Genomic DNA, 22,281 nt, shown 5'->3' on the forward strand with positions numbered 1-22,281 from the left:
AAAGGGACTGGGTGGAGGGAAGGGGACCAGCCCAGCAGCTGCAGCCGCCTTCTCATCGGCCGCAAACTTTCACAAAGCGGCATGTCCGGCCTCATCAATCTCCATTAATAATAGTTGGTTGGGCCGTGGGGGGTAGGCGGGGGTCCCGGGTCGGCCAGCCGGGCCGCTGGGAACGGGCTCTGCGGAGGGAGCGGGAGCCGGGCGCGGCGGCGGGCGGAGGGAGGAAGTGAAGCGTAATTTGAGGAAGATGGATGAGTCCGGAGGGCGACACCCCCAGCCCGCCTGCTCGCCCGCCCCCTCCCTCCTTATGAGAGAGAGGGAGCGCGGCGCCGGAGCCACACTGCGCCGAGCCCGCGCCCCGCCGCCACCTCGGCCCGGGAGCCAGGGAGCGAGCCCTGCGTGTCAGCGCGGGGCGCCGGAGCCTCGGGGCGCACGGAGGCACCTGGAGGGGAGCGCCCCGGGGCGGCCGCAGCTCCGAACAAGATGCAGCGGGCTGGAGGCGGTGGCGCCCCCGGGGGGAACGGCGGGGGTGGCGGCGGGGGCCCAGGCACTGCCTTCTCCATCGACTCCCTGATCGGGCCGCCGCCGCCGCGATCTGGCCACTTGCTCTACACCGGCTACCCCATGTTCATGCCCTACCGGCCGCTAGTGCTGCCGCAGGCGCTGGCCCCCGCGCCGCTGCCCGCAGGTCTCCCGCCCCTCACCCCGCTAGCCTCCTTCGCCGGCCGCCTTACCAACACCTTCTGCGCGGGGCTGGGTCAGGCTGTGCCCTCAATGGTGGCGCTGACCACCGCGCTGCCCAGCTTCGCGGAGCCTCCCGACGCCTTCTACGGGCCCCCGGAGCTCGCCGCCGCCGCTGCCGCCGCCGCCACTGCCACCCGAAACAACCCTGAGCCAGGCGGCCGACGCCCAGAGGGTGGGCTGGAAGCCGAGGAGCTGCTGCCGGCCCGGGAGAAAGTGGCAGAGCCCCCACCACCTCCGTCTTCGCACTTCTCAGAGACTTTTCCAAGTCTGCCCGGTAAGTCCTGGGGCCGACCAGGGCGGGCTGGAGGCCCGTTCACCTGGAAATTGTGGACAGGAACCTGCTCAGAACCTCGGCACCTGCCTGGACCTTGAAGTCCCAGACCTTTAGATCGCTCTCAGGTTCTGGCTCCAATTCAGTTCCAAATACAGCTTCTTTAGGTCCCAGAACCCCTGCCCTGCTCTGTCCCCGTAGCCCTGGAGGCTAACCGAAGACTTTCCAGTGAGTGCCCCCTTCACATTAGCGCCTTTCCCTCAGCATCCTAGCCATCAAACCTTGGCCCCGGTTCCTTTTCAGAATTCCTTCATCTTTTGTTTTTCCTCTCCTCTGCCGGGGTTAGACAAGCTACAACGAGGGGATTTTTGGGGGCATCAAGAAGGGGGTATGTTGGGGCAGCTCTCAGTTCACCATTGGAGGGCACATTCTGGCTTCTAAAGAGATCATACTGACCAGAAAAGCTTAAAGGGTGGGGATAGGCTCTGTGGATGCAGGGGCCGTGACTTCTGAATTGGTAGATTCAGAGCTAAGCCTTGAAGAACTGAGTAGGGTGCCAAAGAGAACATGAACCTACAGGATGCCAAGCACACACTGGACAAGTGCTGATTAGGATGCCAAGAGAGAGGCTACAGGCTGGGCTGAGTTGGGTGTGGTCCAAAGACTGGAGTGCAGAACCCAGCTAAGATTCAGCTGACAGATGATTCAAGAGCCCTGGACCCACCATGAATGGTGCCCTCTCCATAGAAGCAGGGTGTATTAAACTGAACCTTGTTTAGAGTCAGTTCAATTAGAGCCCTCCTGACCTCTCTATTGGTCCTAAACGCCTAGAAGCCAGAAAAGCTTTCTTCTGGCTAGAGCTTCAGGTGTTCTGAGATCCAAAGCTTATACTATTTGGTGGCGCCTATTTAAGAAAAACAGGGACCACTTGCAAGTGTGGGGACTTTGATGCTTCAATCTTTAGCATCAAGATGGAACTGCCTCTGCTCCACCATTCATTGCATCCAGCTTAGAGGTGGAAATGACCGTAGTAGGCGTGGGGGCTGACTTTAACAGAGACAAGAAGGGAATGCAAGAGTGCTTTTGTCCTTTGCCAGGAGAGGCAATTCTTGATTATCAGTTTCTGGGCTCTTTCTGACGTTGTCCAAAGGGTTACTCACTCTTACAGACCCCAAAGACTGCTGTAGGGCCTGTCTTCCTATTCTTTTCTCCTTTAGCCCTGGCGTCTTGGTTTTGGGGATTCCGCTGTGGTTTTCTTTTCTGTACCGAGTTGGATCAGGAGGATGCAGTAACTGAAGTCAGAATAGCATCTTCTAAGCGGGATCATAAGGAAAAGATAGAGCAGCAACTGGAAGGTGGGAGAAAATGTCCACAAGATAAAAGGGCCCAGGGTGGGAGCCCAGAAGCCAGTAGGATGATCTTAAGAAGAAAGGATTAGTATGATTGTCGGAATTGGATGGTCCTAAGGCAGAAAAAAGAGAAGGCAGGCCATCAAAGAGATGGCTTTGGAGGCAATAGGACCTGGAGGTGTAACCAGACACATCTAGAAAGAGGTGAGCTGAAGAGAGAGGATAGAGGGGGATCCCTTGGTAGGGGGAAAGAGGGGCATATGCCCAAACCATGGGACAACAAGCAATTTGTCCCACCCTTTCAGGTCCTCTCAGTTCTTATTTTGACCCATATGTATAATGGGGGCTCTTTTCTGGATCATATAGTATATTAGGTATAAAAACAGACATTGAGAAAAGAGGAATAAGCAGAGAAAAAAGAACAGAAGAGAAATATTGATGAAACAAGAATAGACGAAAGGACCAGGGGATGAGCTATATACTGGGAACATCCAAAGAACATGAAGAAGGAGAGGGTTCTCTGCTGGAAAAGGGACCCTTGACTGGACTAAATGAAAAGTGAACTGTATTACTGGACTGCAAGTGTGAGTGAGTGTGTGTGTGTAAGAGTTCTGTCATGTGAGGATTTGGGGGGAACTAAATAAAAATGCTCGGGGAACAAGGAAAAGGTTCAACACTAGGAGTAATACTGAGAGTGATGGGAAACTGGAATTTATATGAAATAAAGAAAAGAGCTTCACCATCCGAGGAAAATGTTGAAAGCAAAAAAAAAAAAAAAAAAGAGAGAGAAAGAGAGAGATTTGTGTTCTTGGAGTAAAGGCAAGGAACTTTTTTGTCAAGAATGATGGGAAGGAGAACTTACAGAGGAAGAATTTTGAGAAAGTGCTGGAATAAAAATAATCACTCATGCTGGGAGGAGATACATGTAAAAGGTTTATAGTGGGGCGGCTGCGACAGAGTAGTAAGGAGGAAAGACTTCAGAAGAAACATTCAAAGAGCACAAGGAATGAGAGCTCCTATCTGTGACCACTACTTCTGTCACCTTAGCAAACATGCTTCCAACTCTTCCTAGCCAAGCCACTCACATCCACCTTCCCAATCTTGAGTTTTCCTGAAATCATTGAGAAAAGAAAATGGAACTCCAGAAATGAGAGGCATAAAATCAATTTGGGGACTGATGACACATGACCCAGGCTAAAAATGGTTGGAAAACGAATACTCTGTTTTGGGAATTGTATTCAAGTATTTGGAGTGAAATGACAGCGTTCTCTGCTGTAAATAATGGGATTGAAACCTCAACATTAGAAGAGTTTGGAGAAATAATGCAATCTTTAAATGACAGAGAAGAAATTGTTTTCTTGGTGTGAATGAGTGACATTGGTCTGAATTGATTATTAATTTACATTTGTTTAGTGTTTTAGAACTGCTAGCCCGTTTAAATGAAATCATAGTATAGATAGGCCAATTTGGAGGATGATTAGTGAGGTTATTTTTTGGGGAATTACAGAGACTTTTTAAAAAATTTTGTTGAGAGTTAAGACAGTTACCATTCTCTACTAGGACTGACGAAGGATAAAAGGAACTTCGTTATGATTTGATTGTAGGAGTAGATGCTATATTAGCAGATGAAAAGAAATATGATATATAGAAGTACTTGAGTAGAAAGTTATTGGAAATGGTGGATTGAAAAGAATCCCAGGTTTGGCATGTGGGGAGCAGTAGGGAAAATGGAGAGAACGTCTTTTAGTGAAAGTGATAAAAGTGGAGAGAATTCTGAACTATTGGGGAAGATTAAAGTGTGAGTCAATAGAAGAGCCCAAAGTAGTGCTGGCTAGCAGAGATAGATGCAGGCCACACATATCATTTAAACATTTTTATCAGCCACATTAAAAAGATAAAAATAGGCAAAATTAATAATACATTTTTAAATTGAAGATGTCCAAAATATTATTTCAACATTAATTAATATTAACATTTTAATGAGATAATTTTATGTTCTTTTTTCATATTAAGTCTTCAAAACCCAGTGTTATTTTACACTTCCAGCACATGTGCATTTGGATTAGCCATGTTTCAGTTGGTCAGGAGCCACATGTGAGCAGTGGTGACCATATTTAACATAACCAATCTAGAGAGTTTTAAGAACACAGTCATCTGAAAGTGATGGAGGAAAAGGAGCTTCGAATTGGATACTGGGTCCTCAGTGTATTAGGAATAATGGAGAGAAGAGAGCAGGAAACTAAAAGACAGGAGAGCACAGAATTCTGCCTTAGGTGGGATGGGCTGAGATGATCTCACATGTCTGAAGGTTTGTGTGAGCTCTGGCTGAGAGTAATTGAAGCTAACTTGCTGTGTGCAAGATGTGGTGCAGGTATGCATCACAGCGACAGTGGGTGAAAAGGATGCCATGCAGTTGGGGAATGATGAAAAGAGCTGTGAATGTGGAGAAATGAGAAAAAGACTGGGCACGGTGGCTCACGCCTGTAATCCCAGCATTATGAGAGGCCCGAGGCGGGTGGATCACCTGAGGTTGAGACTTCGGACCAGCCTGACCAACATGGAGAAACCCCATCTCTACTAAAAATACAAAATTAGCCAGGCGTGGTGGTGCATGCCTGTAATCCCAGCTAGTTGGGAGGCCGAGGCAGGAGACTTGCTTGAATCCGGGAGGCAGAGGTTGTGGTGAGCCGATATCATGCCACTGCACTTCAGCCTGGGCAACAAGAGCGAAACTCCATTCCCCCCACACCACCCCCCCAAAAAAAGCAGAAGAAAACTTTGAGTTGGGGGTGTCTAGAGCAATTATTGACTCATGGGAAAAAAAAGATTGGATTGCCTGAATGCAAAAGCTTAAGAAATGAGGAACAGTAGATACTATCTATATATTTGTTAGATGGATGACAAAAATGTAGTGAGAGATTGACGTGAAAAATAATGCCAGTATTGGGCATGGTAAAGAACATTTGTAGTTTAAGGTTATATAGAAGATATGGGAATACGATGGAACAAACCTGAGACACGTTGGTGCAGTAAACATTATTTTTTTAAACTAAGCAGAAAAAGATTTGCTAATTTCTGAATAGAGATTGGCAATAATAATGGAAATCATGCAAGGAAACCAGAGAGACTTCCTAGGTGCGTGGTACTCAAGGGCTGATTACTGTGAGCTAAGCACCTGATTGTAGCTAGAGAACATTTGGATGACCATTAATTAATTTCTGGATAGATATCCATTATGATTGCCAAGATATGATATTTACTTATGGGAGGAAAACAGAACATGATAATGCAATGTGGAATTAGAGACTTATGTTGTTAGAAACAAGAGAGAGATTTCTGGGGGAAGTGATGGAGATCCAGGTATGTTTTCCTAGAACTTTTGAGCATACAGTGAGAGTGATAGCTACATTGACATTTATAGAAAGGCAAATACTGCATTAACTTAATGTGATTGATGGAACATTTGTTTAGGGGTTATGACACATGGGTTCAATTCTCACCTTTGTCACTCATTAATTCTATAATTCTGTCAAGTCACTTAGTTCAATTCAGGGAACATTTGTTGTGTGTCTATTAAAGACATAGTATGTTTGAGACACAGTGGGAGAGTCAAATTCATGTAACTTCTCTAGGCTTTGGTTTCCTCAGAGGGGCCAAAAGTTTTGGTTCAGATGATTGTTAATGTTCCTTTCAATTCTCTAGACCTCAGTGTTTAAAGTAGGTCTCTCAACCTGGACTCCACAGACCTTTCATCAGGGGATCTGTTAGCTATGGGTGGGAGAAAATTTATACTTTTATTTTTACCACTTCAATTATGAACATAGGCCAAAAATCATGGTTGGTTCAGTGGTACAGGAGGTTTTTGTCACTGAAATAAATCACAGATAGTTTGATATAAATTTATAGTCTTTTGAGGGACCTTGTTCAATGAATTAATAAAGAAACATGATTATATCACAAATTCTGTTTTAAACTATATTTTAATATACTTGGCTTCAAATGCAATACTATGTATTTTACGTAGTATATCTAAAAGTATTATTCTAGAATATGTTCATAGGCTTTACCGGACTGCCAAGGTACTTAAGAGCAGAAAAGGGTGAAGAACCCCCCTGGATCAGAGATAGACCTCAGGAGTGACAATAGGAAAATTTTATTAGGAGGAGTGGAATCGGATGCTGAGATGCCCTGTGCCATAGTGAAAGTAACCCTTCAGGGGGTTGGCAGAGAGAAAGAGACTCTAAGGTGGCACATGTAAATATGGAGATATATATATATATACATATATATATATATAATAGACGATTAGGAGGAAGGAGGAAGATTCTTAAACTTGGAGTGGTGGGCATGAGTAGTCTGTACTGGGAATAACGCAGAGAGGCAATATTTAGAATAATGGGGGAAATATTTTAATTGGAAAGAAGGAAGAACATAACATTGTGAGTAAAGTGCTTTGCATTGAGAGAAATGTTAGAATAGGAAGCTGTATAATAGAAAACAAGAATTCTGCCTGGGCAGTAATAGGAAAAGAAAAGTAATGGGAAAAGAAACTAATTTGGAATTAGGAAATAGGAGAGAAGTAATTGAATAGATGTACAAAAAGAGAAAGATTTAAACAGGAATGATGAGTAGGAAAGAATTTGGTGGGAAGGAACATTTATTTAGAGGAAATGAGGAAACACCCTGCAATGGGGTAGGAAAGAAGAAACTTCACACCTGAACCAGTGGAAAGGACAGAGCTCTCTATGCAAGGTGGTGCTAATAGCTGACGAAAGGCCTGGATACCGAGTTGTGAAGAAAAGGCGGGAAATTTTTATTGGAAGTCAGATCTTGTTGGGAGAAAGTTATCAACTTAGAGTAATGTGGAGGAAATATTGACGTGCTAGGACTAAATGAGAGAAAGGGAGAAGAGATGCTTGGATTTGGTGCAATAGAGGAGTGGCCCACACAAGTAAGACAGCACTGTGCTGCAAGCAGAGGGAAAAGCAATGGTCCTTATGTGATGTGAAGAATCTGTATTAGAAGCAGAGGGGCTATAGGAACTCAGACCAGGGTTATAAACAAAAGGCACTATTCAAAATAAGAGGACTGGGAGGAAGAGGAAAATGTTTCTGACTGGGGTTAATGGGAGGCAGATGTCTTGACTGAATTATGGAGAAGATGGTATTATAACAGAAGTAATGGAGAAAACAGAACTCTGTAGTGGGGACGGTGGGAAGGGAAGTAATGCTGAAGTGTCTCCACTGAGGGAAGGAGATGTAATTACCCTGAGTGTGAAGGTAAGAAGTGCTCTGTGCTGCAGTGGATCACTATTCCATGAATTATGTGTGGATGCTACAAGCACATAAACCGATTAACCTAAGCAAAGGAAGTGTCTTAGCTTCCCCATCAGTAAAATTAGGGTGATCTCTAAGATTCCTTTCAGCTCTACAATTCTGTTTTTATCTATAAGGATATCTTTAATTAATGAAATGTTTCTTTAAAAAAAAAAAAGGCATCCTGAGCAAAGGGTCTGGGAAATACTACACTTTTCGGTGCTAAGTTGTAGTCATGGAGGAAGGAGGAGGCGGCAAGGTAAGATATATGCAACCTGAGGTGAGATCAGGGCTAGTCTTCAGCGTGGAAAGGCATTGTTGTCTGGGATGGAGGAGGGCGTACCTGAGCTATACTGTGTATAACTCCCATATTAAATGAGAGAGAGAAACATTTGATAAAGACAGAGTAGGTTTTGTATAGGCCAAATAGTTTGGGGATCAGTAGGGACCAACTTTACTGGTGAGGAAGGGAGCAGTGGAAAAAAAGAGAAGTTGTGTTGTGAAATTGGTTCCTGGCCTTCTATATTGCTTCTGTATCTGGTACAATGTTTATGATAGGCTGACATTAGAATTCATTCTTGCCCCAGTGTGGTGGGTCATACCTGTAATCTCAGCTCTTTTGGAGGCCGAGGTGGACCACCTGATTCCAAGGGTTTGAAATCAGCCTGGGCAACATAATAAGACCCTGTCTCTACCAAAAGAAATTTGCCAGGTATGATAGTGTGTTATCTGTAGTCTCAGCTACTCAGGAGGCTGAGGTAGGAGGATTGCTGGAGCCTGTGAAGTTGAGAATTGAGGCTTCAGTGAGATGTGATTGCGCCTCTGCACACCAGCCTGCACGAGAGCAAGACCTTGACTCAAAAAACAATAAAAATTCAGTCTCTGCCTGGGTGCAGTGGCTCACACCTGTAATCCCAGAACCTTGGGAGGCAGAGGTGGGCCAATCACTTGAATCTAGGAGCTTGAGACCAGCCTGGGCAACATGGCAAAATCCTGTCTCTACAAAAAATCCAAAAAATTAGCCAGCAGTGGTGGTGTACACCTATAGTCCCAGCTACACAGGAGGCTGAGGTAAGAGGATCCCTTGAGCCTGGGAGGTGGAGGCTGCACTGAGCCGAGATCATGACACTGCACTCCAGCCTGAGTAACAGAGTGAGACCCTGTCTCAAAAAAAAAAAAATCAGTCTCTTTTTTATATTAAATGTTAATAAAGAGATGAGGTGTAGCGCAAAGGAACATGCATGGGCTTTGGTCAGCAAAGCTGGGTACAGATGTTGGTGGTGCTCTTTCTTTGTGATCTATAGGAAGTACTCACCCCTACAGTCTCAGTTTCCTCACCAGTGAAATAAGGACAGTAATATCGACCTCACAAGGTTAAGGATTAAAGGCACAGATATTTGTGCAGCATCCTGAAAGTAATAGGTGCTCAAGAGATTATCCTTATTTTCCTTGCCCTGGAAATAGGTGGGGAGCTTTCCTGGGAATTAAGTTGGGAAAGATCTCTTTACTAGGAATGGTGTGACACTCTATGTACTGAAAAGGACAAATATTTCTGGGAGTGATGATAGAGTAGTTCGGTGTTCTAAGAACTGATTATTTGGGGACTGCCAGAGAAGAACATTGTACTGAATCTAATAGGGGTAGATTTCACATGTGTCTTTGGTTCTTTCTCCCTCTTTTTGGTTTCCCTGTCTCACATTTTGGTGTCCTCTGTAAATCCCACGGCTGCTCAAAACCCCTTTACTAGGCCCCATTGGGGCTTGTTCTCCTTTTCTCTCCTTTTAAAAAAAACAACTCTTTTTTCTTTATCAAAAAATTTCTATTCCTTCATATGTTTGATCCCAAATAGATGTTAAAATCAAAGCCGTTGGATTAAACTAATTCCCACTCGGGTGGACTGAGATTTTTAAAAGTCCAGATGAACTTCAAACTGGTGGAATCTTACGTGGTTTTACTATGAATAATTTTAGGTAATATGGAAACGTTACTTTGGATGGGAGAGTTGTGGGAGTGAGGTGGAGAGGCTTACTTTCCCTGGAGTTATGTAACCACTGGCTCTTCTACTTGCAGCCTTGTATTTAGTCAGAACTCTTCAGGTTGTTAGTGATAGTGGCTCAGCTCTCAGCTAGAACAGGGATTTATTGCTTCCTGTAACTGCAAAATACTTGAGTGGATTCTGAAATGCAAGTAGCATTGTGTGAGGTTTTTCTTTTTCACTTCCAACCTGGCCACTCTCTCTGTCATTATCTCATTCTCTCCTGAAGACAGCTTCCTTCATTTAGCTAGAGGTAGGAGAGGGCACAAGCACATGCAGCTCTACATTTTTATAATCCCAGGTTAGGACCTGAGTGGATTCTAGTGTATATAAAACCCTGAGATGATTGGTCCACTAGCTTGAGTCATGACTCCAGGGAGATGATAGCATGTTGCAGTTGGTCAGAACCAAGTCACATGCCCACCTTTAGTCAGGAAGGTAGAGAAATGCTGTTGACAGTCCCACCAAGTAGTGGGTAGTGTTGGGGAAAAGCAGAACCTGAAGGAAGCAGGTGGTGTTACTGAGCAAAAAGGGGAGGGTCTGCTGGGCAGACAAAAACAACCCAAAACAGATGTCTGCCTCAACCAGAAAGAAGGAGAAGAGTGGGCCTTCAGCTCCCTTTCCCTATTAGGAAGAAATACTGAAAGGAAATCCTTTGCTTCCCCACTGGCTAGCTAAATAGTGATAAAGAGATCCTGGCAGTGAAGCTCTGAAGAGAGATCTGCAATGAGGAAGGCAGAGAGAGAAGAGAGTAGAAAACTTTCCATCCCTCAATGAGGCTTTCTCTTTGCTTCAATACCTATCTGAGAAAGAGCTCTATGAGGAATGAGGGAGACAGTTGTAAACTAGAAGCTAGAGAACATTGGTTGGTTTTTGTTATTGTTCTTGTTAGTTTGTTTGAGATGGAGTCTCACTCTGTTGCTGAGGCTGGAGTGCAGTGGTGCGATGTCAGCTCACCACAACCTTCTCTTCCCGGGAATTTCCCACGCAATTCTCCTGCTCAGCCTCCCAAGTAGTTGGGACTACAGGCGTGCGCCACCATGCCTGGGTAATTTTTGTACTTTTCGTAGAGAAAGAGTTGACTGTATTGGTCAGGCTGGTCTCGAACTCCTGACCTTGTGATTCACCTGCTTTGGCCTCCCAAAGCACTGGGATTACAGGCGTGAGCCACCATGCCTGACTTAGAACATTGGTATTAAAACAAAACTTTCTTTACTTCGGCCATATTATTTTCAAAGTTAGAAAATACACTTTTTGGGGTTTTTGTTTGTTTGTTTGTTTTTCTTGAGATAGAGTCTTGCTGTCTCCCAGGCTGGAGTGCAATGGCATGATCTCAGCTCACTGCAACCTCTGCCTCCCAGGTTCAAGAGTTCTCCCACCTCAGCCTCCTGAGTAGCTGGGATTACAGGCACACACCACCACACACAGCTGATTTTTAAATTTTAGTAGAAACGGGGTTTCACCAAGTTGGCCAGACTGGTCTTGAAATTCTGACCTCAAATGATCTGCCTGCCTTGGCCTCCCAAAGTGCTGGGATTACAGGCGTGAGCCACTGTGCCCACCCAAAAATATACTTTTAAATGAAAGAAGCACTGACTGGTAGGATTATATCATACAAACCAATAAGGACAAAAAAAATGGGAGAAAGATTTGGTGGGAATTTTGTCTTAGGAATGAGAGGAAAAGTAGTCTGTTAAAGGACAGGTGAAGTTTGGTGAGTGAAGCCTCTTTGATGACAACTTTAGGAATCTTTTCTGAGAATGTTAAGGGAAGATATTAATGATTAGGCTAAGACTCTGTAGTAGCAAGTGAAAGAGGTGAGATCTTTTTCTTTTCTTTTCTTTTTTTTTTTTTTGGAGACAGGGTCTCGGTCTGTTATCCAGGCTGGAGTGCACTGGCCTGATCTCAGCTTACTGCAACTTCTGCCTCCCAGGTTTAAGTGATTCTCCCACCTTAGCCTCCTGAGTCGCTGGGATTACAGGCATAAACCACCATGCCCAGCTAACTTTTTTGTATTTTTAGTAGAGACAGGGTTTCACCATGTTGGCCAGGCTGGTCTCGAACTCCTGGCCTCAAGTGATCCACCCACCTTGGCTCCCCCAGTGCTAGGATTACAGTTATGAGCCACTGAGTCTGGCTGAAAGGGGTGAAATCTAAACTTGGATTTTATAAGAAGGTTATTTATCTAATGAGACATCTGGGGAGAAGGCTTTTATAAGTGGGAGAGGAGGAGAAAATATTTTACTGGAAAGAATGGAAAGAGCATTAATTACAGGTTTAGGAGACTAAGATTCTAGACATGACACTCTGTCCCTCTCTGCCTGACTTAGGAACATCATTGGATCTTTCTGAAACTCCATTTTTTTCACCAAAAATAAGGTTACTAACTCTCCTATTATTACTAATAGGTCTGCTGTACTTCAGTGAGTTTCTTGAAGATAGAATAAGATAATAAATGTGAAAAATGTTTTGAAAAGTTAAAGGTCATACACGGGTGCTCTTGGCAATGGCAATGTTAGTATGCCCTGAGAGGAGGTCTGAGTTTCAAATGGTGGGAAATTGCCCTGAACTTGTCATGAAGCTGGGAGGGGTCTTGGGTGGCAGTGATGTAAAGAGAATTTTGTTGATTTGGGGTAAAGAATGCTAAAGAGTCATAGGAAGGGTACAGAGGAGAGAAAATGAAAATGAATGTTCCTAATTAAACTTAAAATTGTAGGCAGGAGTAGGAGCATAACAGAAGCATGAAATTCATGAGAATGAGTGAAAAATAAACTGAAAGTGAGCTGGTTGTTTTAAACAATGGGATAAAGTACTGTTTCTGAACAGAACAGAGAAATAATTTTGTACTGGGCATGATGAAATGAGGATTTAGAATGGGACTGATGACAAATATGTCTCTTTTTTGAGGAATGATCTGTGTTTCTTCCCACCTTTTGACCTCACCCAAACTGGAACTGGATTCAGGGAGATGAGTAGTTGCCTGGAAAAATCAGGAAGACTTTCATTGTCCTAAAGAGGGCAGGGCAGGAGAGAACCTCTCCTGAGAGTGGCTGGGGTAAGTGTTAGGATAGTTGTTTTGAAGTAGAGAGAAGTCAGAACTGAGGGGCTTCTCTTCTATGAATACTAAAGACAATTTGATTTCCTACAGCAAGAACAGTAGGAGCTGCAGTGGCGGGGTGACTGAGGGGCAGCACAGGGGCTAGATGAGTTCCTGTAGCTGGGCGCCTAAAGTTGTCCTCCACTCCCTCTGTGGCTTTTCCTCCTCCTTTGTGCCCCTAGTGCAGGCCTCCCTGCCTAGATGGAGAGTCTGGGGCATTGTATTCTTTCTGCTGGAGAACACCTACCATGGATTCTTTGGCCCTTGATTTCTTCCTTAGCCTGAACTGACCCATTACTGAGATGGGGGCCTTCTTTCTGACTCTGGAGCTGCTCCCCTTCCTCTTGGAAGGAAGACCTCATCATGCGAGCATGTCTCCTAGAGTGTAAGTGCTGTTCTCTGGAATGGGATTAATGCCCTTGGCATGAACTCTACAAGTAATCAAGGTTCTCACTCTTCAGTCCTTCCACTGTCCTGGCTACTCAGTATTTTATGTACATCAGCCTGAATAGGGCTTCTGGCTGTGCAAGGTTCCCTTAAAGATTTTCTGCTTCAAGTCTCCCTTTGAAATCTGCCATGAGCACAAAATTATGGTAATTTTTCACCTTATGAAAATTCAAACCTTATGAAGGTTCAAACCTTATGATTTCTGGTTCTTAGGAGTGACCAGTCTCAACTACCATCACTTTCCCTGGCCAGAGGCCAAACTTTTTTCACAGACTTTAGAATCAACCATAGGGAACAAGCTGGAAATTCTATAATATACTCTTCTTATTACCAATAATACCATTCTCATACGTGAAGGTCAGAAGCTCTCTTTTTGGCAGAAAATGATTCTGATGAGAATATTTCAGTAAAATGAAAATTTTAAAATTGTAAACTATTTGGTTGTGCATCTCCCGGTACTTTGGGAAGCCGAGGTGGGAGGTTTGCCTGAGTCCAGGAGTTTTGAGACCAGCCTGGGCAACAAAGTAAGATCCCAGCTCTGCAAAAAATAAAAATAAATAAAAAAATTAGCCACCCATGGTGGTGTGCACCTGTGGCCCCAGCTACTTGGAAGGCTGAGGCAGGAGGATCCCTTCAGACCAGGAGTTCAAGGCTGTGGTGAGCTGATTGCGCCACTGCATTTCAGCCTGGGTGACAGAGTGAGAGCCTGTTTAAAAAAAAAAAAAATTGCCTCTTTCAATTTTTAGTCAATTGCAAATTTTTATGTGCACTTTTTAAATTGTTTTTACTATTAATATTCATTATAAATTGGATAAAAGGAAATATAGTTTTTTTTCTTAGCTAATTCCTGAGAAAGTAGCCGTTTGGGGCTTTCTACACTGTAAATGATCACAGTACTGATTTGCTCATCCTCTTTTTCTGCCTGTGTCTCTATCACTTTGGCTACTGCATTCTTTAGTGCTGCTTCTCTTGGGGCAGCAGAGAGCAAATGGCAGGGCCAAAATGTTTTGCTTTGCTTCAAATGTATCAGTATTCTGGGGGGAAAGGTAGATGGGGCGTTTCTTAAAAGGCACCTTTTGCTTTCCCTCCCCTGATTTTTCCCCTATTTCCTCTCTCCCTTCTACTTTTCAGCCCTGTCATTTTATCCAACTCATCATTTTGTCATTTAATTTTTCTGCTGCTTCTCTACCCCACTTCTCTTTCCCCAGTCCTCTGCCTGCTTTGGCCTTCCCTTGTCTCTTCCACTCCTTGTCGGCCTCACTCATTGTCCCAGACTCTCCTCTGAGGCATGTGGCTGTACTTTCATTGCTTTTTTCTATTGTCTCACCCCTATTTTGTTCCACGAGTTGCTTATCAGAGTCCTCAATGTCATGATTATAAAGGCTTAGAGAGAAACTCTTGCCCCTGCCGTTCAGCATCCCACTGGGATCAAGTAACTGAGAGAGGTTGTGAACCTGTGCTCCTTGTATGGCTTTAAAAGCAGCACTGAGGGTGGCCAGCTCATGTGGGCTTGACTTTATGGATCTGTCTGAAGACAGAGGGATGGATGATACGATCTCAGGAGGGCCCTGCCAGATCGAGGAAGCTGGGAGCCTCATCTCAATCATCATCAATTTAGATTTATTGGACACCTCCTGGGTGCTTGGAGTTGTACTAAATGATTTCATCCTTCAAGCCTTGAAATCTAGTTACTGCCTTTTTAGCACTGTTTAAAATATTATAATATTGGGCTGAGTTTTTACAAGCCTTTGTTATTCTTTCTGTTATTATTTACTACAAACTATGTTTTAAAAAACTGAAATTGATGACTTAGTAATGGTATTGGATTGTCCTTAATGTCTTTAAACATCTAGTAGATTTTTAAGATCCTATAGATTTCTACTCCATATGCGTTCCTCTCAGCTAAGGTGAGATCTGAGGGCATTCTGAAAAGTGGGAAGGATAATATTTACAGGGAGATGTCTTATGGGCACTGGAGCTGGGCTGGGTGGGGTTGTGGGGAATATCTTGGGAAAGGAAGGGACAGGGTTGGAAAGAGAAAGGAGAAGGGGAGCACATGCACGAGCATTTGGAAATCACCTATTTAGTTGACAGATGCTTACTGAGCGCCTACTCCGAGCAGGTCATTTTCAAGACACTGGGGAAATCACAGTGAATGAGAGATATTCAAACTACTTACCTTCATGAAGCTATAGTCTAATAGGAAGAGAGAGCCAGTAAAATAAATGAATAAAATTGGTGGCATGGACCAAAGCAACAAATAAATCAGAGAAAGGAGATAGGGGGTGTTAGAGGGTTTAAGTTTTATAAAGACCTGAAGGAGGTAGGGAATAAGCTAATGCAAAGATCTAGGTGAAAAGCAGCATATGACAGAAAGAGGAATCGTGGGCCAAGTGGAGTACAGAGGACAGAAGCTGGGAAAGCAGTTAGAAGATGACAGTGAACCAGGTCAGAGATAACTGTGACATGAACTAGCTGGAAGCAGGAGATGGGGAGAAAGGATTGGGCTCTGGGTGCATTTTAAAGGCAGCGGCACCAGCAGGGCTTGCAGGTGGACTGGACATGGGTTGCGTGAGTTGTGGGAGAAAGGAGTGAAAGATGGCATCAAGGTTAGGCTTGAACACATGGAGGATGCAGTTGCTCCGCCGTGAGATGAGGGTAACATGGGAATGAGCTGGAGTTCAGTTTGCGGCATGTGAAGTTTGAGTTCTGTGGAAGTAGAAAATAGTGGGGGAAGAGCCCTTAATGAAATGAAGGTGGAAATCAAGGGTGTAAATCTTAGAGAAAACAACATGGATTTGGGCTGGGGATGAGATAGGGGAGAAAGAACAGACTGATGGGAGATACTAGGAGTGAATTAACTACAGACAGGATACAATACTTATCCAGATGGGACTTGACACTGGGTGCCAGTGAAGCCTGGGCAAGCTAGGAAAGAACAAAAGCCATTGGCTAGTGAAAAGCAACATACAGGAATAGCATGGGAAGACACAGTGAGCACAAACTGGGGCATGTCATATGGGCTTTGGGAAGGCTAGAAGAAACAGGAAGCACTCCAGGAAGAAAAGAAGAGGGATGAAAACACCCTGAGATAGGAAGTTGATCGGGATGTAGATGGATGATGTAGGAAAAGGTTGAGAGTTTCGGCCACTAAGGAAAGTGTCAGTTGGGCACAGCAGCTCACACCTGTAATCCTAGCACTTTAGAAGGCCAAGGCCGGAGGATTGCTTGAGCCTGTAAGTTGAAGACCAGCCTGGGCAACACAGTGAGATCCTGTCTCTACAAAAAAATAAACAAAATTAACCAGGCATGGTGGTGTGTCCCAGGTACTTGGGAGGCTGAGGCTGGAGGATCACTTGAGCCTGTGAGGTCAAGGCTGCAGTGGGCCAAGATTGTGCACTGTACTCCAGCCTTGCTGACAGAGTAAGAGTCTGTCTCAAAAGAAAGGAAGAAGATAGAAAAAGAAAATGTCAGTGTGGCTCTTGAGGAAAAAGACCAGATGTAGACTACAGTGAGGGGGAAGGGACCATGGCACGGGGTGGGACGGGTGCACTGAAGAACACCAGGAAGCTCTGACTGCCAGGAGATGTTCTACCTGTGAACACACACACACCCTTTCTCTAATAAAGCATTTATTTCCCTGTGCCCTGAATTTAGTTTACTTGGAGTTGTATTCTCAGCCTCTGAGTGTGCTTATCTTAGGCATATCTGATATGTGGCTGGTACCAAGAGATGCATTCCTACATATAGGTTTGCAGGCCTCCTGCCTTTGGACAGGGAACACTTCTGGAAAGGAGCTGACTATTCAGCTTACAGATTTTCCATTTCCTCTTGTTTTCCTGCCTATTGGTTAATTGTCTTTGACTTGTTTCACTGCTTTTTGGTCCTTTGGGCAGAAAACAGAGTTTGTGAAACTCACTGAAAACATGTGTAATGCTTTATTTGCAGTTCTGATATAAACATCATTGGATACAAAGATTAAAACCGGTGGTTGAATTAAGTTTTAGAATTGTGTGGATTAAAATGTTTACATGCTTGTGATTACAAATAATCAGTATTCTACTGAATCAAAATTTCTTTTTCACCCTTTCCTTCTCTTCGTTTACCCCTGTTGGACTTTTCCCTCTTCCTCTTCTTTCTCCCATATTCCTTCCAGTCCTCCCAGCTGACATCAAGCTTAGGGGCCTCAGGATTCTGAACTTGAGCAGAAAACAGCCATTTGTGCTGCTCAGGCATCCTTGGCTGGAAGAAAGGGGAAGATGGGAAAGAGACTATGTCATTTTAAGGTCAAGGGTAAGGACTGAAAGGGGATCAGGAGGCCAAAGTAACTGGGAGAAAAAATCTGGCCACACTCAAGGTGCTGCATGGCTGGGGGCCATGGAAACGAGGTTTGGGGGCTGTAGATCTAGGGAAGAGGGAGAGGAGGAGACAGAACAGAGGCCATAAGATGGTTCTCGTTAGCTGGGCCAGATAGGAGACTCTTAGGAGAATAGCAAAGGCTGAGCCCTCATCTCCCCATCTGTCCTGCCAAGGTCAGTTCTTCTGCATTGCTTCACTCCTCCCCACAGTGGCTCCGGAGGGATCCCAAGCCAGGTCCCATACTGCTTCATTCTGGGACCTGAGACTGTGAGGCCTGGCTCTGGAGGGCTGGTATATGACTGCGACGCTGGGCCTTTGGTCTCTAGGTTCTGAGAAAGCTGGGGAGGTGGTGGGTGAGAATGAGATGGGGGTGGTGGGGATGTTGAAGGTCATTGTCCACACACTTATTGGCTCCCTTACTTTTCTGTAGTGAAATCTGTGCTGGTTAATACCTTTCTTCCCATTTCTTTGTCTTCCCTAAACCTCTTTTCCATTCCTTATCCTGGATGCACCATCCTTCTGTCTTTGCTCCCTCCCTCTCTCCTCCTCTACATGGCTCTCTTTTTTCCTGCTCTTGTCTCCCAACCTCCCATTTCTGGCCATGGTTCCATGTGCCTCCTCCAAACTCTCTTTTCCTTGCCTCTCCCTCCCCATCCATTGGCTTCTCGCTCCTCACAGCAGAGGGGAAGGTGTACAGCTCAGATGAGGAGAAGCTGGAGGCACCAGCAGGAGACCCAGCAGGCAGCGAACAGGAGGAAGAGGGCTCAGGCGGTGACAGCGAGGACGACAGCTTCCTGGACAGTTCTGCAGGAGGCCCAGGGGCTCTTCTGGGACCTAAACCGAAGCTAAAGGGAAGCTTGGGAACTGCAGCTGAGGAGGGGGCACCGGTGGCAGCAGGGGTCACAGCTCCTGGGGGGAAAAGCCGAAGGCGTCGCACAGCATTTACCAGTGAGCAGCTTTTGGAATTGGAGAAGGAATTTCATTGCAAGAAATACCTGAGCTTGACAGAGCGCTCCCAGATTGCCCATGCCCTCAAGCTCAGTGAGGTGCAGGTCAAGATCTGGTTTCAGAATCGTCGGGCCAAGTGGAAGCGCATCAAAGCCGGCAATGTGAGCAGCCGTTCTGGGGAGCCTGTAAGAAACCCCAAGATTGTTGTGCCCATACCTGTGCATGTCAACAGGTTTGCCGTGCGGAGCCAGCACCAACAAATGGAGCAGGGGTCCCGGCCCTGAACGGGTGCCCAAGGACTTAGGAAGGCGAGGGGTCTGTACCTGATCCTGTTCTGAGACTGTCAGGGTTCTGTGGACCAGAGGGGCTGCAACTGTGATTCTGCCTGGAGAGGGGCTAGTTGGCAATTAACCTCGTCCTGGATGTGCTCCTCCCAGAACCTGAGATGTGTGAGCACTTGGCCCTGAGCCTGTTCCAGAGACTTTCAGGACTAGGGCTTCACGGCTAAAGGGGCTGGGGTTCTAATTGCTGAGGAGCTGTTGGGACTGAGGTGGACTCCTGGGGAGGGGGTGGGTTCTAAGATGCGTAGGGCCTGAAGGTTCTGTGGCAAATGCCCCGGAACAGCTTCTGATGGGTGGAAGAATCAGCCAAGTGGATCGCAGCTCCTTATTTATTTGTGTAAATGTGTATATATGGAGCTATCTGTCTCTGTCTGTCTGTCTGCATCCCTGAGAGGGATTGGGAAAGTTGTTTCCTCAATCCTCAGCCAGAGTTCGTCCGTCCTGCTGCTTTGGGATGGACCGCATCTTGCCTCTCCTTACAAAGAAACAAAAATGGAATCGTCACTGGCCTCTGTAGAAATTCTTCAGCACTCCCTCATCTCCCCCCAACCCCTACGTAAACTACCTCTACCCCTGCGCTTTTCCACTGGGGACTGCCCACTGCTCTTGCCTCTACACCTCATGCTCCTAACGTACTATCTCTTCTGCTTCCCCTTAAACAGGCAGGCTTCTCCAACTCTGTATTCTCTTCCTTGAATGAGTTGGCAGACTTTGGGAGAGATTCACTTCCTGTTGTATTATGAAGGGACACGAAGTACTTTACCTTAATTTAGCTGGGGTATGTCCAAGCCATCTAACTAGGTGGAGGTCACTAATGACTGGGGCATTCATATCACCTGTGAGCTCATGAATAAATTGTTTTCTATGCAGAAGACACGGCAGCTTAGTCTGTCTCTGCCACCCTTCGATACTCCAGATGCAAAGGCCGAGGGGGAGAGACCCACTTCCAGTTTTCTGTTCTCATGGCATTGTCATCTCTTCTCCCCATTGTGCCAGTTTTGAAGCTTGGGATACCCCTACCTCTTCTGTTACAGAATAAGATCAGTTGAGGAGGGACCACTTCAAGTGGATGGGACAGGCACAAATCTGTGTGATAGACGTAGCAGAGGCTTGGGGATCGTTGTGGACAAAGTGAACACAAGGAGCAGGGCTCTACAGAGCCATCTGCAGACAGAGGGGAAAGGGCAGAAACCAGTGGAAGTGGTATGATCGGAACTGGGCTTCCTGGGAAGAAATATGACCTGTATTGATTTGGGAGGGGAGCTAGAGAGCAGAGCCATTAAGAAGAAAAATAGCCTGTTGAATGAGGCAAGGAAATGAAGGTATTAATGTCGGGAGGACAGGGAAGTTCAGCTCAAATACCTACCTGGCCAGCCTCCTTACCTTCCTTAGAGGGAAAGCTTCTGGCTATTCCCATACATTCTTCTGGCTATGGAAGACTTAGCTACATCTCATCACCCTGACGCATGCCGGACACTTCTTACAGAGACCGACAGCTCTCCCAGGCAGCTCATTTCTCCCAGTTGGTTTGGGCAACCAAAGCAACCTAGGGCCGTGACTGGTCATTAACAATGGTACTACAGTTCTCCAGTGAGAACACACAGATCTAGGGTGGATCTTCTCTATTTTTGGGGTAAATTTCAGCAGAGCTTGAGTTAGGCTAAAAATATGTAGTCCAGATCAGCCCCATTCCCAGCCTGGTCTAGGATCAAGGCTAAGTCTCTCTGATATCTTAGACTCAGCCTTCACAGGGAATCTATGGGGTTAGATCTTTTTAGGAGATAAGCCAGACAGAGGTTGGGGATCACAGGAGCTGCTTTCATTCTGGCAGGGCTGGAGCAGAGTTTCCGTGGCCCTGTGTTCCCTGTGAGTGGCAGGCGAGGAAGCACCTGGGCAGGAAAGCCACAGTGGAGAAGCAGCTCAAACCAAGGCCCTGACCTACAGGGTTTTTCTGGCTCTACCTATGTAGCCTAACCCTCCGTTCAAAGCCATATTCAGCCAGCCCAAGCAGCTTGTTTTCCATAGGGAATCTGGAGGTGATTATTGCTAGTATTCAGAGCCCAGGAATCCTACTCTTCCACATACCCGTGGCCTTGTCTCTATTTGCCCTAACTACATGTAAGGTTCAGCCTTGCAAAGGGGCTGCGGGCTGAGAAAGCCTGGCTTCCTCTCTCAAGAGTGTTACCTATTTACCTGCATAGCCCACCACACCCAACATATGCTCATGGTATTTTAGAAAGGGCTTATGTCAGGCCTGTGGGAAACTTTTTTAAAAAACAAGACAAGGGCCACCAGCAAAGTGGGTCCAGGAATGAGGCAGCAAGACTCCTCAAGAGAGTCAGGACTCTAAATTAGCAAGTTCTCATCCTTTCAGAACCAGCAGGGAGAGGCGTTTCCCCCAGGTCTTCCCTCCGGAATAACTAAGGGATTCAGAGAGAAAGAAAAGCAGGAGCTCTGGATTCTGTCCTCAGCTGGGCTTGGCAAGATGGTGGGAGTTAGAGCGGCTGTTCTGGTGTCAGCCACCTCCCTCCTCCCCTTTCCTCACAAGCAAAGCGCAAGCACAATTCAGTCTATGCTGTAACACAGCTGTCTGGAATGAAGCGTTCCACTTATCCTGTGGCCCCCTCAGTTTTTCTCCCAGGTACTGACTCGATTCTCTCCCTGTGCATCCTGTTGCATGGTCATTCCCAGCCTTGTAGGAAACAGGAAATGCTTATGCCCTCTGGGTGCACTTTGGCCAGTACAGGGCATGGAAATGAGCTTACTCCATAGAACGCTGATGACAAATGAAGAGAACAGCTGGAAAAGCTGCCTGATGGCCAGGCAATGGTGGCTCATACCTGTCTGTATTCCCAGCACTTTGGGAGGCCAAGGCAGGTGGATCATCTGAGGTCAGGAGTTTGAGACCAGCCTGGCTAACATGGCGAAACCACCTCTAATAAAAATACAAAAATTAGCTGTGCATGGTGGTGGGCACCTGTAATCACAGCTACTTGGGAGGCTGAGGAAGGAGAATCGCTTGAACTCAGGAGGTGGAGGCTGCAGTGAGCCACTGCACTCCAGCCTGGTGACAGAGCGAGACTCCATCTCAAAAAAAAAAGCTGCCTGAAGGTCGGGGAGGCAGCACCCAGTAGGAAGCAAAGAGCTCTGTGTCCTTTCAAGGCACTGTGCGGTGCTGCTGGAAACTCAACCAGACCCTGCCAAGGGACGGCCGAAAAAAGAAAGCAATGCACGTAGGAGACTGAGGAACGACCACCTGGGGCCCAGGCCAACGGAGGGAAGAAAATCTTAGAACATAGCAAACAACGGGAAGGGATGAGGGGCAGAGCTGAGGGTATGCTACGGAGGGCAGCGATGCCAAAGGGGGAAACAAAG

General features: G+C 45.9%; 1 protein-coding gene across 1 annotated transcript; it reads left to right on the plus strand.

Annotated features, from left to right (window-relative positions):
• The first annotated feature begins 337 nt into the window (after positions 1-337).
• GBX1 (gastrulation brain homeobox 1) lies at positions 338-19,410 on the plus strand. The gene is made up of 2 exons (XM_035254366.3): positions 338-1,018; positions 18,296-19,410. The coding sequence occupies exons 1-2, from the start codon at positions 484-486 to the stop codon at positions 18,847-18,849; spliced, it is 1,089 nt and encodes a 362-aa protein (XP_035110257.1). The 5' UTR covers positions 338-483; the 3' UTR covers positions 18,850-19,410.
• Positions 19,411-22,281: the final 2,871 nt, after the last annotated feature.

Source organism: Callithrix jacchus, chromosome 11 (assembly GCF_049354715.1).
Source record: "Callithrix jacchus isolate 240 chromosome 11, calJac240_pri, whole genome shotgun sequence".
Lineage (NCBI taxonomy): Eukaryota > Metazoa > Chordata > Mammalia > Primates > Cebidae > Callithrix > Callithrix jacchus.

Coding starts and splice junctions, on each gene's coding strand:
- GBX1 (XM_035254366.3), top strand. CDS start 484: ATGCAGCGGGCTGGAGGCGGTGGCGCCCCCGGGGGGAACGGCGGGGGT. Junction 1,019..18,295: donor GACTTTTCCAAGTCTGCCCG/GTAAGTCCTGGG, acceptor CGCTCCTCACAG/CAGAGGGGAAGGTGTACAGC.